General features: G+C 43.4%; 1 protein-coding gene across 3 annotated transcripts in view; it reads left to right on the plus strand.

Annotated features, from left to right (window-relative positions):
- Positions 1 to 14,782, plus strand: part of Adam23 (ADAM metallopeptidase domain 23) — a 157,042-nt gene extending 142,260 nt beyond the window's left edge. For 2 of the 3 annotated variants that reach the window (XM_052749646.1, XM_052749648.1), the window contains one exon: positions 11,145 to 14,782. In XM_052749646.1, the coding sequence (XP_052605606.1) occupies positions 11,145 to 11,276 (132 nt within the window). In that variant the 3' untranslated portion in view covers positions 11,277 to 14,782. Of the gene's footprint in view, positions 1 to 3,621; positions 3,713 to 11,144 lie in introns of all 3 variants that reach the window. The other variant, XM_052749647.1, reaches the window with a different exon arrangement.
- The last annotated feature ends 1,300 nt before the right edge of the window (positions 14,783 to 16,082 follow it).

The following is a 16,082-nucleotide window of genomic DNA, read 5'->3' on the forward strand; positions in this document are numbered from 1 at the left end:
TCCTTCCCTTCTCTCTCTCTCTCTTTCTTTCTTTCTTTCTTCTTTCTTTCTCTCTCTCTCTCTCTCTCTCTCTCTCTCTCTCTCTCTCTCTCTCTTTCTTTCTTTCTTTCTCTCTCTCTCTTTCTTTCTTCCTTTCTTTCTTTCTTCCCCTTTCTTTCTCTTTCCTTTTTTTGTTACAACATTGGTTCACAGTTCAACTTTGAGGTTTTCATAAACATTGGAGCAAGGAACATGAGAAGTGAAAATAGATTAAGTTCAAACCTGCCCAACCGTAGGGAACAGCTGCCGTTCCTCTGGTTGGTTTGTCTTTAAACTACCGGTGTCTACACCAGTGTGTTCTGTGTCGCTTACCCATTAGACTCTCCTGATGCTTGAGTTTAGCTCCCTCTGCGCTTGATCCACACCTTCCAGATGGCTGAGGTTGCTAGGTACAGACTAGCTTCTCAGGAAGCCTGTTCCTTTCCATTACCCAGAGAGTATTTACAGACACACGACAGGAGTCACCCTTCACACACTGTGCACACACACTGGGTTTCCTGTTTACTGGGGTTCTGTTAACACTTTTATGGTGGCCCCAAAATGAATTATCAGTGTCTCGAGGAGACACCAGCTATCCTTGACTTAGCCCAAAGAATATGTATGTTCGCTGTCAGCACAGCCCTTAGTTTCACTAGTTGGGGGACACATCTGCTCTCCTTCTGTACCCGAGTCAGGCAATTTGGGCACCACAGTAGTGGTAGGAGTGGAGTCAGGTGTGTAGGTTACACGCGAAGCTGTTCTGCTGTAGTTGGAAAGCCTGGCCAGCCTTAGCTCTTTAAAAAAAAACAACAACAAAACAAAACAAAACTTTTTTTTTTGAGACAGAGTCCCGTCTCAGTCTGTTGCTCATGCTCATCTGGAACTTAACTGTGTAGCCTAAGGCTAGCCCTGACCTTGCAGCAGTCCTTCGGCCTCAGATTCCTAAGTGCTGAATTTACAGGTGTGAGCGCTCACACCCAGCTTAGCTTTATGCCCTTAACTCACTGTCCCGTCAGTGTGGTCAGTGAGGCTAGTTAGATGAGGAGAGAAGTGGGGAACCCTGGAAAAGGGCTTGTATTTGTTTTTTTCACCTGTGAGAAAACGAAGCATGTAACAGTGCTAAAAGGTTGGATGACAAGAACTTGGTCCTGCAAGAGGCACCTTGGGACCGTTGGCCAAGTGTTCCCATCCCAGCGCCAAATTCCAGACACACGTGTATGTGAAATTCTCCTGAGAAGAAAGGCAGTTTTCCAAAGACCATCTCAAATGTGTTTTCTATGTGACTTAGTGGCCATAGGTTCAGTGCCTTCAGATATGGCCAACGCGATAAATTCTGGTCGTCCTTCAAGTCTTAGCGATAGACAGGATCCAAAAAGAAAAAAAAAAAATCTTTGTTGTAAACAGTCCTGTTCGCAGCATTTGTCCCCATCCATCCTTTCCAGTGTGGCTGGTTTGTTGCTCTTTATGCTTGTGACAGGTAAGTGTGTAAGTGTACATTTTTCCCCCCTAAAAAAAGTTTTGCTGTTCTTGTTTCATGAACGTTTTCTCTAGTGTCTTACTGACGTTCCCCTTCAACTTCCATTTGTTTGTAATTGATGATGGGTTTTTAAACCGTACAGCACAACACAGTTTTAATACTTCATGGCTTAACTGACAGTGCAGTGTTCACTCAATCAACAAGGCTTCCAGGGTCAGATTTAACTTCTACATTTCTACTCCTTAGTTGAGAATCGCACACCAGGAATCACTTCTCACGGATTCTCTATTGAATCTGACTCCAACCTCTATTTTCTGAACCCACAAAATGCAAACTACCTGAAGTGTAGGTGCATAACATGGTCCTAGGAGTACTTTAAAAAAAAATATTTTCTTCAGATTTCACCGTGGGGAAGGGGCGGGGCAGTGTATGGAGTAGCAGGAAGTTTCGTCAGAGCAGTCGTCATCCACAGACTTTCTGGGAAGGGCTAGGGGTTAATAGTTTTTGTCTTCCAAGCTACAAGGGTGTCTGTCCATTACAACCATTCAACATTGCCGTCCAAAGCAGCCATAGTCGGTATATAGGTAAAAAAGCATGGCTTTGCTACAACAAAAATGTCTTGGCCCAAACAGATCATCAGTACAGATTTGGTCTGTGGGCTCCGGTCTGTTGACCCTTGATTCATAACGCAAGTCTTGAAGTCAGAACGGTCCCCATTTCCTGCCTCACATGTTCCTTTGTGAGGATTCAGTGAGATATGTCAAATGTTCGGTAATGAGTGGAGTTGGTGCTCACTCTACAGTCTCTAGAAGGCATTTATCGTTCGCATTGCTGTTATTTTTATCTTTGATGTGTCTCCAAAGGCCACTGAGATTCATGGTCTATAGACCTTCCGTGGTTTAAGAGCATGTCAAAACCCAGGAATCAGAGAGGACCCCTGTCCTGGACCTACTTACACCTCTAATACTATGTGATTTCTGGGCAGAACCATCACCTATACATCTGTGGGGATGTCACCAATGGTGTCCACTTATATGAGAGAAGAAACTCTTCTGCCTGGGAATGAATGTCTGTAATACACTTAAAGATTTTAGGAAAACCAGCAAAACTGGCTAGTTTGTGACTTATGGGCAGGTATATGTAGCTAGCACTTGAAGGTATTTGGTTATTAGGGGGCACTGCTATGCATATGCATAGTAGATCCTGGAGGATGTGAAATTTCATTCTTAGTTTAAACGTTTAAGCTACATATAACTTTGTTTTGATCTTTAAAGGCTGAATGAAGGGGGAGAATGGAGCTACTGTAATTTCTGTCGACTTATCAGTGGCAGTCTCTTTACTTCATATTGTCATTCCTTGATGTCTTCTCTGATTTTTAAATATACTGCCGAGTTTCATATTCCCCAGTGAGAAATGGAAATTTAAAAGATATTCTCTAATGGAATGAAAAGAATTCTTTTTTCTTCTTCCCATTTCCTATAAACTACTCATAGAAATTTTAGGTCTCCTACACCTGCAAGCCCATTTTGGGGGGTTTAACACTGAAGAACCAGGAAGAAATATCCGGGAACGAAGTTGCAAGGCCAGGTGTCTTTATCGGTCGATCTCTTCCGATTAAAATTCTCACTGTTTCCCAGTACAGAACAAAAAGGCATCGAGAATGTGCTGTGTTGGTCGGAGAAGCACGGTCATGGGGTCATTTATCTCCTGTGTTTGGCAGTCAGGTGGAGCCAGTGCTAATGGAGCTCGGTTCCTTATTTGCACAAACCTGTTTGATTTATGATATGAGTGGAAGGGAGGAAGAGAACACATATGCACGGAAGGCCGGGGGGGTTGATTGGCTTCAGGTTTTTAGGAAGCTGATCTTAACAGAGCTTAACATCCAAAGAAAAGGTAGCAAAGAAAGAGTAAATTCAAAGACAACTGATCCAACCAGTCACCGGTGGAGGCATCTGACATGGGATTAAAGCTAAGATAAGAAAGTAATGAAAACATTCAGGGGGGGGGGGGGCGGGAGGGGGGGGGATCTTGCACAGCAGGGTTTCCCTTCCTGAAGCTGCTCTTTCTGTTGTGGTAATGAAAGTAGTTGGCTCACGTGACTTTCTTCCCATGATCCTTTGTCACAGGTCCTAGTGCCACCAATCTCATAATAGGCTCCATCGCTGGTGCCATCCTGGTAGCAGCGATTGTCCTTGGGGGCACAGGCTGGGGATTTAAGTAAGCAACGCCGCATGTCTTTTTACTCTGTGGCTCGGGCACCTCTCTCTTCTGCTTACATAACCTGGTTTTGAGTTCCTGCTACGAGACTTTGGTGTTAACAGTACAATCACACACACACACACACACACACACACACACACACACACACACACACACACACAAATATGCTTTTACTCAGAAGTGGGTTAGAAATGAAGGACGTGGAGCTTCAGATGTCATCTTCAGGCAGGCAGGGAAGCACGGGCAGTGGAAGGAATTCACTTGAACATGAAGAAAGAGCAAGCCAATAGAAGACAGTCCAGCTCATGGTAGCAGGGCCTCCTGAGTGCTTTCGAGTGCACTTAGGAGATATGTTAAGAAATAAATATACATAAATTCCTACTTGTTTCTGCTAAACACTGGTTTATTGTCCGTTGGGGTCTTCCACAATCTCAGGCATCACATAACCAATGGTTTGTTTTTTTTTTTTTACATGTAACTTTGTAATTTGAAAACTTTCATTATTTACTTACAGACATTTAATATTATTTCTCTAGCCAACTAAATTGGAAAGCAATGGCTTTGTAACATTTACTGTAACATTTACATAGCTGAGTGGCCTGCTGTGCTTTCAAATGACTTTTAATTTGGATTGCATATGATAGCCAAGATTGCTAAATTAGACCATATTGGAAAATAACAGATAAACCCTATTGTATTTAACCTTTTAAAACCAATTTATGATTTATCTAGTTTGGATATTTTGTACCTCAGATTCATTAGAGAATCACTTTCATACATTTTGGGCTATGGTGACTTGATTTTTATTTTTTTTTATAGGTAAGCCTTCCTCTGCCAGATAGTTTCTTTCATAAATTAACTTTCATCCAGATCTTTTGGAAAGAATTTAAGCAGGAGATGAAGCCTGCTGTCAAACCAAAGCCCCCTCATTTTGCTTCCACCCAGCTACTCAAGGGAGGAAGCTTTGCTTAGAACGAACATGTAGTGACCTTCATTAAACCAGTTAAAATCTTATTATTAGAAGCTGATTATGAAAGAAAAGATACCAAGGTGTGATCTAAATAAATCAACTCTTTCTGCTAATTTGTTACCCTGTTGAAATTTAATGAGTAAGCCCATACCATTTGAGAGACTTCTATTTGGAAATACGTATCGAATGGTGCCTGTTTTCTGCACGGATGTCTATAAAGTGTCTATAAAGTTCACTAATTTAGTGAAATAGTAATTCTGACATCAGCGTGCTTGCAGAAACACACAAGCCGAATAAGGTAGCTGATCTTTAGATTTCCTCATTTGAAGGAGATATTGTCCATCCTGGATCACATAAGAAGAATCTCAGAAGCGGTATGTTTCTGTTTGGATTTTCCTCATTGCAGAGGAAAACTTTTCTTAGTGCCTCACTACTGTGAAAAAGTCATCATATATTACAGAAATTGTGTATTCTATTTATAATACTTTCTTTAAAAAAAAAATCACATGTGCCTCCAGAAAAAGAAATTTGGCCCATTCCGTGGCATGGACCTCCTTACCATTAAGAAACATTCATTTCAAAGGCCCAAGAAACCATCTCCTGTGCATCATTGCCACACAAAGCCACGCAACGCCAGATGTACCGTTTCTTTGTTCGCCATGAGAGCACATTGTTCTGTAGCAGGACCTCAAAACAGCAGCCTGGCTAGCTCTCAGCTTGAACTGCATGTTCTGGGGGAGAAGCTTTTATTACTGTGTCAATTAGTGGGTTAGGCTCTGTGCAGATGATTCCCGTCTAAGAGAGATGTCCAGTCATGAGAAGAGCAGGGCACAAGGTGAGGGGTCAACACAGAGTCAACCAAGCAAGGTTCAAACCTGGCTCCGCTGACTTTGGGTGGGGACTAGAGAGACACTTCTGGATGAGCTCAGTTATAAAGCTCCTTCTTATTTCTTGCTGCTGGAATGTTCACTTTCTGGTAAAGTGTAGAAAGGCACATTACTGCACAATACCATGCTGTAAATATTTTCATGCCTTGAGGATAACAGGCCAAGAATGTCTCTCAAATGTTCAACTTCTCCTTTGTTCAACTTCGGAGCTGGAATTTGGAGATGCTGTTGTACTCCAAGCTGCTAGTTGCCATGCTGTTTGCTTTAGGTCTTCGTAGGGACTGGTGGTTTGTGTCAAGCTGTGAACTGTTACTCCTACTTCACAATGGAAAGCTGTCTGTGCTCAGTAATAATGCTCAAGTTTTCCCACCACTTGGACAGTTTTGAAGACGATTAGAGATGATTTGAAAGTACTGAGTTGGAAGCTTTTCAGAGTGTCACTGAGCTCAGTGTAAATAAAAACAGTTTCCTTTAGTAGCGGAAATTGGAAATAGTTGTCAAGAAGATTGTTCTAGATAGCGCTGTTGGAAATCCTTCCTGAAACTGGGGCATTATTCCCAGAAGAGGAAAGAGCAAAGTCGCCTGAAGCCTTTGAGGGTGGGGTAAACTTTGCAATGAGAAGAACAGGTGCAATTGATTGATTGGGAGAGAGCACACTTTCCTAGTGTCACATTCCTTTAGACATGATTTGCTGAGTAATTTAGAGGTGGAAGAGTGGCACCATCATCCTTTACTTGAACAGGCAGACAAAGACAAGCAAGAAACACAACTATGCTGGCACCTGCCCTTGTCCTACTGATTCTTCCCTTACAGCACACTTCTGCACTAGGTGTTGAAAGATAGGACTTCAGGAGGATATGGACATGTATACCTTATGTACATAAAGCTATGCACATTGATCAGAATTATTGTGATCTGAAGTCAACACAAATTTAGGTTGCTTCTTTTTAGTCAGATAGTCAAGTCTGAAACATTTGGTTAATGTGCACAGGACTTCCACACGCAAAGTTGTAGAATTCCTAAAAAGAGAGAGAGAAAAAATAAGTACTCTTTGTTGGTATGCTTGTTACTACATCCATGTATTCAGATATATTGAGTAATATAAAATGGGCATGTAGTAAGTAATGTTGGGTAAATCCATACTCCATGTTCTAGAGGTCTTGAGGGTACTAAGGCATGACTAAGTGGGTAAGTTTCCATGTGTTGAGAATCTTGTGGTTGATTCTGAGTCATTTTGTGGAAAATGAATGTAGGCCACGGCACACCAACATGCCCTCCTTCTTCCTGCAGCTGCATTTATTTTTCTTGGCTCCAGTTGTGAGCTGTGGTGGGGGGAATCACTAACCTTTGTCATGGTTGACTCATGGGCCCCTGATACCTAATTCATGCTGAATAGTAGTGATACTCAATTAAACTACTGGAGTTACTGGTTTTTACTGGACATTGGAACAAACAAAATAGACGATAGATTATCTGAGGAGCGTCTTCCCCAAAGTTTAGGGAAAATGGAACGTAAACTTTGCATATGCGTTAAAAAATTAACAAGGCTGCATTTACTTTGAAGAAAACTATTAATGCAACACCCCTGTCCTAGTTAGGGTTACTACTGCTGCGATGAAACACCATGACCAAACACCAACTTGGGAAGGAGGAAAGGGATTATTTGTCTTACACTTCTGTATTACAGTGCATCGTTGAAGGAAGCCAGGACAGGAACTCAAACAGGGCAGGAGCTTGGAGGCAGGAGCTAATACAGAGGCCATGGAGGGGTGCTGCTTACTGGATTGCTCCTCATGGCTTGCTCAGCCTGCTTTCTTATAGAACCCAGGACCACCAGCCCAGGGGAGGCCCCACCTACAATGGGGTGGGCCCTGGGCCCTCCCCTGTCAAGCATTAAGATTGCCTACAGGTTTGCCTACAGCCCGATCTTATGGAGGCATTTTTCTCAACTGAGGCTCACTCCTCTCTGATGACTGTAGTTTGTGTCAAGTTGACATAAAACTAGCCAGTACAACTCCCTAAATTTGAATACAAGAATTTAGATGTGAGCTCATGCACACAACATTTATCAATATGATAGCAAGTGATAGCAATGGGAAAAAAAGAAGTTCTTGGTGGGACAAGGAGAGGACCTGAAGGTGACAGTCAGGTAGTTCGCTGGGATTGATTCCAGGATGAGTGTGGGCCCTTCCGCCATATTACAATGTCTTCAGCATTGGAATCTTCTCACTTGCTCCACTATCCCACCTGGTCTCCATAGGTTCCAATGGCAAGGTGGGTTTCCACCATTACCGGCAGAGACTGTATTAAGTTCTTAGGGCAGTTCCTGACAAGATGCTCCTTTTTTAAAGCCTGCAATAGTCACAGGTGGTTCTCTGTCTGGGAAAGCACTTGCGTTAGCACCCTCTCTGAGCTCTAAGCCAGTTTTCATTAGCCTGGGCTCCATTCTGTTCTATTTCTTCTCCAAAGAAAAGATTGTCACAGTTGGTCCTTTAAAATGACAGTTGAAGGGTTATAGCCAGAAAAATAACTGAATCTTGGTGGGGAAGGGAAGTATTTTAATTCTCTTAAAGTTAGGAAGTGGAATACATTTTAACCAGAGTCTCTGTGAGCATGGTAACTAAATTGTTGCTTTTCCTTCTAAATTCTGTGTCATATTCCAGTGCAGAATACAGAGCCACATTCCCTTGTTGCCCAAGGCCCTTGGGTTAGGCACTTTATTCCTCATACATCACCATGATGTCAGGCCAACCAGGAACATGCGTGTGTTTCCTTGACTCAAACCCCTAAGGACATGAGCTCAATCTAAGGGGGCTTAGAGGTTAGGGGTGTGTGTGTGTGTGTGTGTGTGTGTGTGTGTGTGTGTGTGTGTGTGTTGGGGAGGGGGTTGGTCTTTGGAGATGGGCATGGGAACTAAGATAAAGAATGTGACAGTAGCTGGCTAGAGATGGCTCAGCAGTAAAGAGCACTTGGTGCTCTTGCAAAGGACTGGGTTTGGCTCCAACGTGGTAGCTTGAAACTGTGTAAAGCTCCAGTTCCAGCAGATCTGGTGCTCTCTTCCTGAATCCCAGGGCATTGGGCATGAATGAATGCACTTACATACTTACAGGGAAAACATCTCTACACATAATTCTTTTAAAGGTGATGGTAGTAGGTAACTCTACATCCTCGCCAGAAGACACATGGTAGCTGCCTGGAGATTTTTAACGTGTGGACGTGTATGTATATAATTACATGCATTATAGGCAAAAGCTTAGATTTCCCACAAGTACAAAAAATTGACAAAAAATGCTATCGTTGTAATACAAAGGGATTGTATTGATATTTTTACAATGGTCCAGAAATACCTTTCTGGTTGTGATAACAGAGTTGCCTTCGAAATCCAGGGAGTAGAGGGCATTCAGACAAAACGGTTTGGGAAGGGAGCCAGCAAGGACCTGGCCACTAGAGTTTTCACTTTCGCATTAGAACTGAACAAAAAGAGCCTTAGGTTCATATAGAAAATTCAGAACAGGCAGTGCTTGACGTACGGTGGCCCAGAGTGGACACTCTTACCTATGAGGGAACCTCACAGAGGGCTTGCTGGGTTAGCCTTCTCTGCTCTCTGGTTTCCCTCTCCCCGGCACCACAGCTTGCTTTCTCCACTGCTGGAGTAGAAGAGAAATGTCCTCCAGTCTGCTCTCGGTACTGTTCAGTGAAAATATAGGGTTCGATAGGGAACCACTTCTCTGTCTGACCAAAGAACCCAGGACTCTTTAGAATGTTGTTCTATGGAAAGAGCACAAAGCTTCACAAACTTACGTGCAAGAGGAACATACACATTTGGACGCTAGAGTTTCCTGGGTGCCAGGCTGAAGGAGAATTTCAGATCTCTCTTTAAAAACATGCCACCTGGTTGTTGTGACCTTGGATATTCCCTGCGTTTGAATGAAAGAACTTAGAGATGGGTACTGTGGTCATGTCCTGTTCGGTGCTAGTCGGGTTGTTCTGCCCTTGGTGTTTACATTAGTTGAGCTAGTTTGATATTTCTCCTGAGTTCCAGTGATGCGCAGCTGGCTTGGGTAAGGTCCCTGGTCCTCTAGGGTAATTTCTCAAGGTTAGGCATTGGTGTTTCTCTCCCCCACGTCTTTAGTAGGAGACACCTCTCTTAAATATCTTCTCAGAGAGCATGGGCCTTGATGGCAGATGCAGGTCTTGAGCCCCACAGCAAGTTCATTTGGTGGCAGACACATGGAGATGTTGCACGCATTGTTACCTATGCTTCCTGTGCAGTCAGCAAGGCCTGCACTCAAGATCGTTGACTTCACAGAGGACTGGGTGGTAAGAAGAGTCAGTAACTCTAATGCAAAGAGTCTTTGCTGCAGTGAATTAAGTCGTTAAGCCAAAGTACCACATGCCTAAGCTTTCACGAAAAGTGTTTCAGTGGCAGTTTAGGAAGAAAGAAAAGGGAGATTTTTTAGTCAAAGATGGCAAGGCTTGATATTTCAAAAGAGAAGCATCCAAGTGGGCCTTCTGGGAAAGATAAGAACTTTGCAGGACACTTTTCTACATACTTTAAGCTTTGGTAGTGTTTCTGTTTTGAAGGACACGTGCGTGAGGAGGAGTCTGTTGTAACATTTGGGTGCTTAGGGCCCGTGAAGGCATCCGGTTGGCCCTGAGTAAGTGGGCAGGGGAATGAGGGAGCAGAGGGCTCCTCAGCCTCCGGTGTTGCATGATGCCTTGGTGGTTGCAGGTTGCAGCGCTGCGCCCACCAGTATGCAGACTAATGCATGAGCCCCCTGCTTGATGCCCCACATGAAGCCAGACCGTGGGGAGGTTAGAGCCGACTCACGTTGTTGCCCTGTGGTGTCTTGCTGGTTTTCCTCTCTCTCTCTCTCTTCAAGCACAGGAGCCACTTTTTAGGAGACTGGACACTGTGAGCAAGGCATTTGAACTTGCTTCTCTCACCAGAGCTAAACTGCTGCGTTGGCTGGGCTAACCCGGGCATGTGTCCATTCTCCTGAGTGTACCGCCTCCCTGTGCGCTCTGTCTGCCACCTTTCCGCCATGAAAAGTGCTTGTTCCATAGTTGGCTACGACCTCACACACCCAAGGCAGAAAGAACCAGGCACAGCAAGGTTGGGTTTTTTTGTTTGTTTGTTTTTGTTTTTTGCCACCTTGGTGAGAGCCTGGTGAACTCTGGAGGCTTGGAGGAAACAACTGCGAGTTTTTCTTAATTCTCTTGGGAGGAAATATGGAAGAGGCAGGCTATCCTACAGAACGTCTCCTCTAATGAACTAGCAATGATGTTTGCTTCTAAAATTAGGCCAATTTGTGATTGAAAGTGAACAATTTGAAGTTTCTCTGGATCTTCCCCAAAGAGTGTCATCTTGTGGGGAAGTATGACGACATTCCAAAACGTTAGCTCTTCTGTGTTTGGGGTCAGTTAGGAGACTGCCTCCGTGTGAGCTCGTGACTCCACTCTGGAACTAGCATCATTGTCGTTGTGGGCGTTCATCTGTCACTGTCATCTGATTAATACTGTGGCTTTTCTCTCCCTCTCCCTGCATCTTCTTTTTAATGTCCTCTGGAAGAAACGTCAAGAAGAGGAGGTTCGATCCCACTCAGCAGGGCCCCATCTGAATCAGCTGCACTGGAGGGATGCCACCTTGCACTGTTGGGTTCTGGGTATGACGTGTTTTCAGTCATGCTGCCGGAACTCCTAAGTCTGTAAACAAGACCATTGGGTGGTAATGACTGCACAGCTCAAATGTGGGAATGGGGAATGGGGTCCAAGACAACTGTCCCTTTTGGATATAACTTCAAGTAAACCCTCCTATCACCTGTCAATAAAGGGGAGGGGTTAAAGACCATGTCATTAAAAAAAAAAACTTCAAAATCCTTTATTTTTTTCTTTTTAACTGAAGGAGAAAGGAACAGCAGAAAAGTGCAATAAAGGAACATGTAGCAAATGGTTTCCCCCTTAGCCTGCTGACACTTAATATCTTCTAAGTGATTTGGCATGATTTTTTTTCCCTTTACTATCAAAGACAAACTCCAGTGGCATGAAGATCCAATTTTGGAAAGGGTAAAAACTGCATGGCATATATAACAACAAGCTAGCAAGCCGATCTTCAGCAAAATCTACCGTGGAAGTCCTAAGGGGAAGATGAGAGATGAACACGCAGACGCTGCCTGGGCCTGGATAGTGCACCCCCCCCCACACACTCCATCCCCCTCGGCTCTCTCTCCCTCCACTCCATGTCCCCGCCCACTCCAGCCCAGCCCAGGGCAGCACTCAGCCGGACTGTACTCTTGTTGATGCTGTTTCCCCATCATGTTCTCTCCTGGACCAAGCATCCTTTGGAAATGGGAGCTGGAATTGGAACAATGCTATTGTATAGTCCTTTTATAAATGTAAATATGGAAATAAGAGATTTTGACATGCCATTTCCACTTGTCTGTATTGAAATGTTTTTCTTTGCAAAGATTCTCTCTACACAAGTTTGTTGCTTGCTCCACATCCTCTTTTTCCTTTCTTTTCTCTCATTTTCTTTCCTTCTCTGTCCTCTCTTATAACACGTCAAGTGATTGCTGGGCTTGCTTAACAAGACAGATGTAGCCCCCAGATGAAGGTTGTTTGGGCACAGAACAAAGCTAGTCTGCTTGAAACCAAAAAGAAAAAAAAAGTGGAGGACACAAAACAACCCATATCAAGAACACAAATTATGTAAATGTGAGTATATATGTACTGATGAGTCTAAACTTTATGATGTCATCCTAAGCACATGTATATAATGTAAGAAAACAGAGGCCCTTCTCAAATTAATCACAAAAGTGCCAAGCTCATGATTTTAGTTTGTGGTTTAGCCAGTTCTCTTTCCCTGTCTTAAATGTGAAAGGAGAAGAAACTTAAAGCCTTAAATAAAAATTAATAATTTGTACATGTTGAAAGCTTGGAGAAAAGTTAAGCTCTCCATTCTGTTCCTATGTATTTTTTTTTTCGGTCAAATTTCCTTTCTGCTTCATCTTTCTGCCTCAAAACCTGCGTGACAGAAAGCCAGTGTGGTGGGGCAGAGTAGCAGGTAGCCTTCTGGTCATTTCGGCCTGTCATTGGGCATGGTGATTTCGGGAGCTCACTTGGTCCTCACTGATTTTCTGACCCATGGACTCTGGTGGACTGTGATGGGATTCCACTACAGAGGAACCCACACTCTTCATTTTCCTCCAGTAGCTGGGGAGAGAGAGCCTTGGCATCCCCAAACTCTCCGAGTTTCCCTCATCTTTTACCCGTTTCTTTTTTAACGTATTGCCAGGATAGCTTCCACTGAAGTGTTAGGGGGAAACAATTCCTGAAGAAATTCCCTCCCGGCTTTGTTTTAGATGTCCAGACTTGTGCATGATAGCTTCAGGGAACCGCTCTCTAGAACTCAGACCCCCAAGAGCCCCGACTGCCCCACAGCCCCTCTTTCAGGAAGACGATGTCCAACTGAACTATGCATTTCCTCCCGGCACTGCATTCCTTTCTACATTTAGCTCTAAACCCTTTTCCAGCAAGACTCATGCAGTAAGTTTTACAAATTTTTTTTCAAGTAGAAGGGAGGATTTCCTGAAAATGGATGGCTTAGAACTGGAGTTACCCCCCCCCCCCGCCTTCCTCCAAAGATACCTTTGGTTATTGAAGTTTCACACTCACAGGGCAGACTTCACGATTGCTATATACTACCCCACACCATAACCTAACATCGTAATCCTCGAATGGCTTTCTGAGAAACAGGTGCTATACAGGTATGCAGTCTTTGGCTTGAACTTGCTCTTTGCTTCTATAGCAACAACAGGGCTACCTATAAGGTGTCTTGACCTTATCCCTGGTTTTGTAAGACGCAGATTGTGCCCCTTTACTGAATGGCAGTGGCTCAGCTTGGAGGACGGTTGGAGGAAGCTCAGATGACTTGGTATCTCTCCCTGTTGTTGCATTGCTTAGGGGTCCACTTCACTATGAGATACCAAGCAGCTGCCAACCACACCGTACCCATTTCACTGCTGGTTCCGAGGCACCGTGGTGACTTTATTTGACACAAAACCACGCCCGTTACAAAACAGATCTCCATTGTTAACTTTTGAGCATTTCACAAACAACATTGTAAATGTGCGATGTTATGTTTTAAATCAGACCACAGTGGTCCCCAAATATTATGTATATATGACAAGTGTCAGTATAACTTTTTGTTACACTGACAGTTTCATAGGTATCCAAACCTATGCTCCAATGTTAAGTTATTCGTGTGTATATGTAAAATGCACAAGCTTTAAGCTGTGTGTGTATGGACATGAAGGGTAGTGCAAATCATACTGTATACAATGGGTTAGAATCATTTTCAGTGGTGTTAGGTTATGTAGTTTCAAACTCTTTGCTACATTTTCTCTTGCACACGCCAATCATTTGCTTATTTTGTGGTGCGAATACTCCTTCTTATTAATTTGAATTCAAAGCACAAGCCTACCATTGTTTAACGTTACCCAGCAAGAGTGTTAAGTGATGACCACGTTCCCATTTCACTGGCTAGACTTTTGCTGCGATAGTTAATGACACCTGGATGAGGAGGTGTGCGCCAACTTCATCGCTCACCTGGGGTAGTGCATGAACCCACTGAATTAGAGCTACTCCCCCCAGCTAAGTGAGCCGTACACGTAGGTGCATGTTTGAGCCACGAACCACATAGAGCTGTGGAGTTTTGCCGAGTGATGTTGCTCTTTTGTTTTTTACTATGCAAAGATGAGAAATGCACAAACTTTTCAAAGATATGTCTGAAGAACTTCACAACGATACTTGAATTCTTTTTTTAATCACCCCATCCCATTTTAAGGTCATTGATGCTTCCATTGTTAATTTTATTTTTCCCCCTTCAACTTTAATGGTTTGTAATCTTTAAATGCACAACCTGAGCGTTTGTTCGATAAATTCCAATCCTGTTGGCTGCCTGTGAACAGAGATTCCGTCATCTTTATATGCCTCTTTTAGTTGAGTGTGCATTAAAACTTTTATTACTGTAGGATGTTGTAGCTTTGTGCTTTGATTGGTTTTCCTTAACTCTTGTTTCTGTGTTTTCTTGCACCATTGGTTAAGTGGCCACGCGCCTGGTATCCTCTGGGATCTAGTGGTCTCAATCAAAGGCTCACTGAAAATCAAAGCCGTCAATGGAGCAAAATAAATTCTCTGGTTAATGGTAAACACGTTCTGGATCAGGACTCATTTTTTTTTTTCGGAGTCATTGGGAGTCCTTTGTCTTGTACGGATCAGAAAGCAAAAAGAACGCAGTGAGAATCACACCACTGTTGATTTTCTTTTGTGGTTTTTAGTGTCTGTCACATGAGTTTAAAGAGTTGATGGCTAGCAGTCACATCCACACTTTGACTTGGTACCAAATTAACAATGAAGGTGTATGTGCACATGTGTATGTGCACAAACAGTGCATTTGCACGCACAGACACAGACACAGACACACACACAGACACACACACACACACACACACACACACACACACACACACACACACACCAGGAGGGGGAAGGAGAGAGAGGAGGAAGTGGGGAGAGGAGGTGAAAGGAGGGTGAAGAAGGAGGAGGCAGCAGCAACATCATCTGGTTATGTACATTACATCATCAAAAACATTTGAAGTAAGGCACCTTGACAGCTCATATAATACTAGCCTCCGATTTACATCTTTCCTGGTGAACATCTTGGATATCTCCCCACACACCCAGCTAGTGCGCCCCGTTGATCTGTGTGATGGATCCCAGACACACGTAGATGCTGACTACACTCCTTTAATCATGAAAGCCTCGCAGCCTTCTTCGATTCCTACAGGATACTCTACAGGCTCAATAATGAGCCTGTATGCTGCTGATCTCATGACCTCACCCGTTTGTTTTTTGGGTCTGACTGACTCTCGTCTTCCCTTAGTCATCTTAAAGTGCCCCTATGCTACCTCAATAATCATCTCAAAATGCTGGGTCCATTATCTGTTGTTCTGTTGTTTCTGTGTAATCTCATACAATAAAGGAAATGCAGAAACACTTAAAGAGCACAAATAACATTCTTAAGAAAGTAAGCCTGGTGTCATTCATAGTTGACTTAAAAGGGTTGGTCTGAAGTTTTGGTATGCTATCCTTTAGGTTATACTGTTCTTGAGGCTGACATTGAAATGAGTCGTTCATTCTCCCTTGATAACCGCCACCACCACCAAAAAGTGACCCGGAAATGGGACTCAGAAAACTCCCTAAATAAGAGCTCAATTAAGCAGATGATCTGTTTGCTTAAGATAAAATTCCTGAATAACTTAAAATTGAAGGTAGATGTCTTACAGATTAACATGAAAGGGTTGGAGACTTCTTATTACCTATTCATTCACCCAGAAGTCTGTGCTTCATGCTGTGAGTTTGGCAGGTGAAGGAACACAGGAAAACTCTTGCTTTACATTTGCTCAGTTAGTCACCAAGAGAACACATTGGAAGTAGAAGTCTCTGAGCC

The sequence above is a fragment of the Peromyscus californicus genome, unplaced genomic scaffold (assembly GCF_007827085.1).
Source record: "Peromyscus californicus insignis strain IS unplaced genomic scaffold, ASM782708v3 Scaffold_21__1_contigs__length_65335640, whole genome shotgun sequence".
NCBI lineage: Eukaryota > Metazoa > Chordata > Mammalia > Rodentia > Cricetidae > Peromyscus > Peromyscus californicus.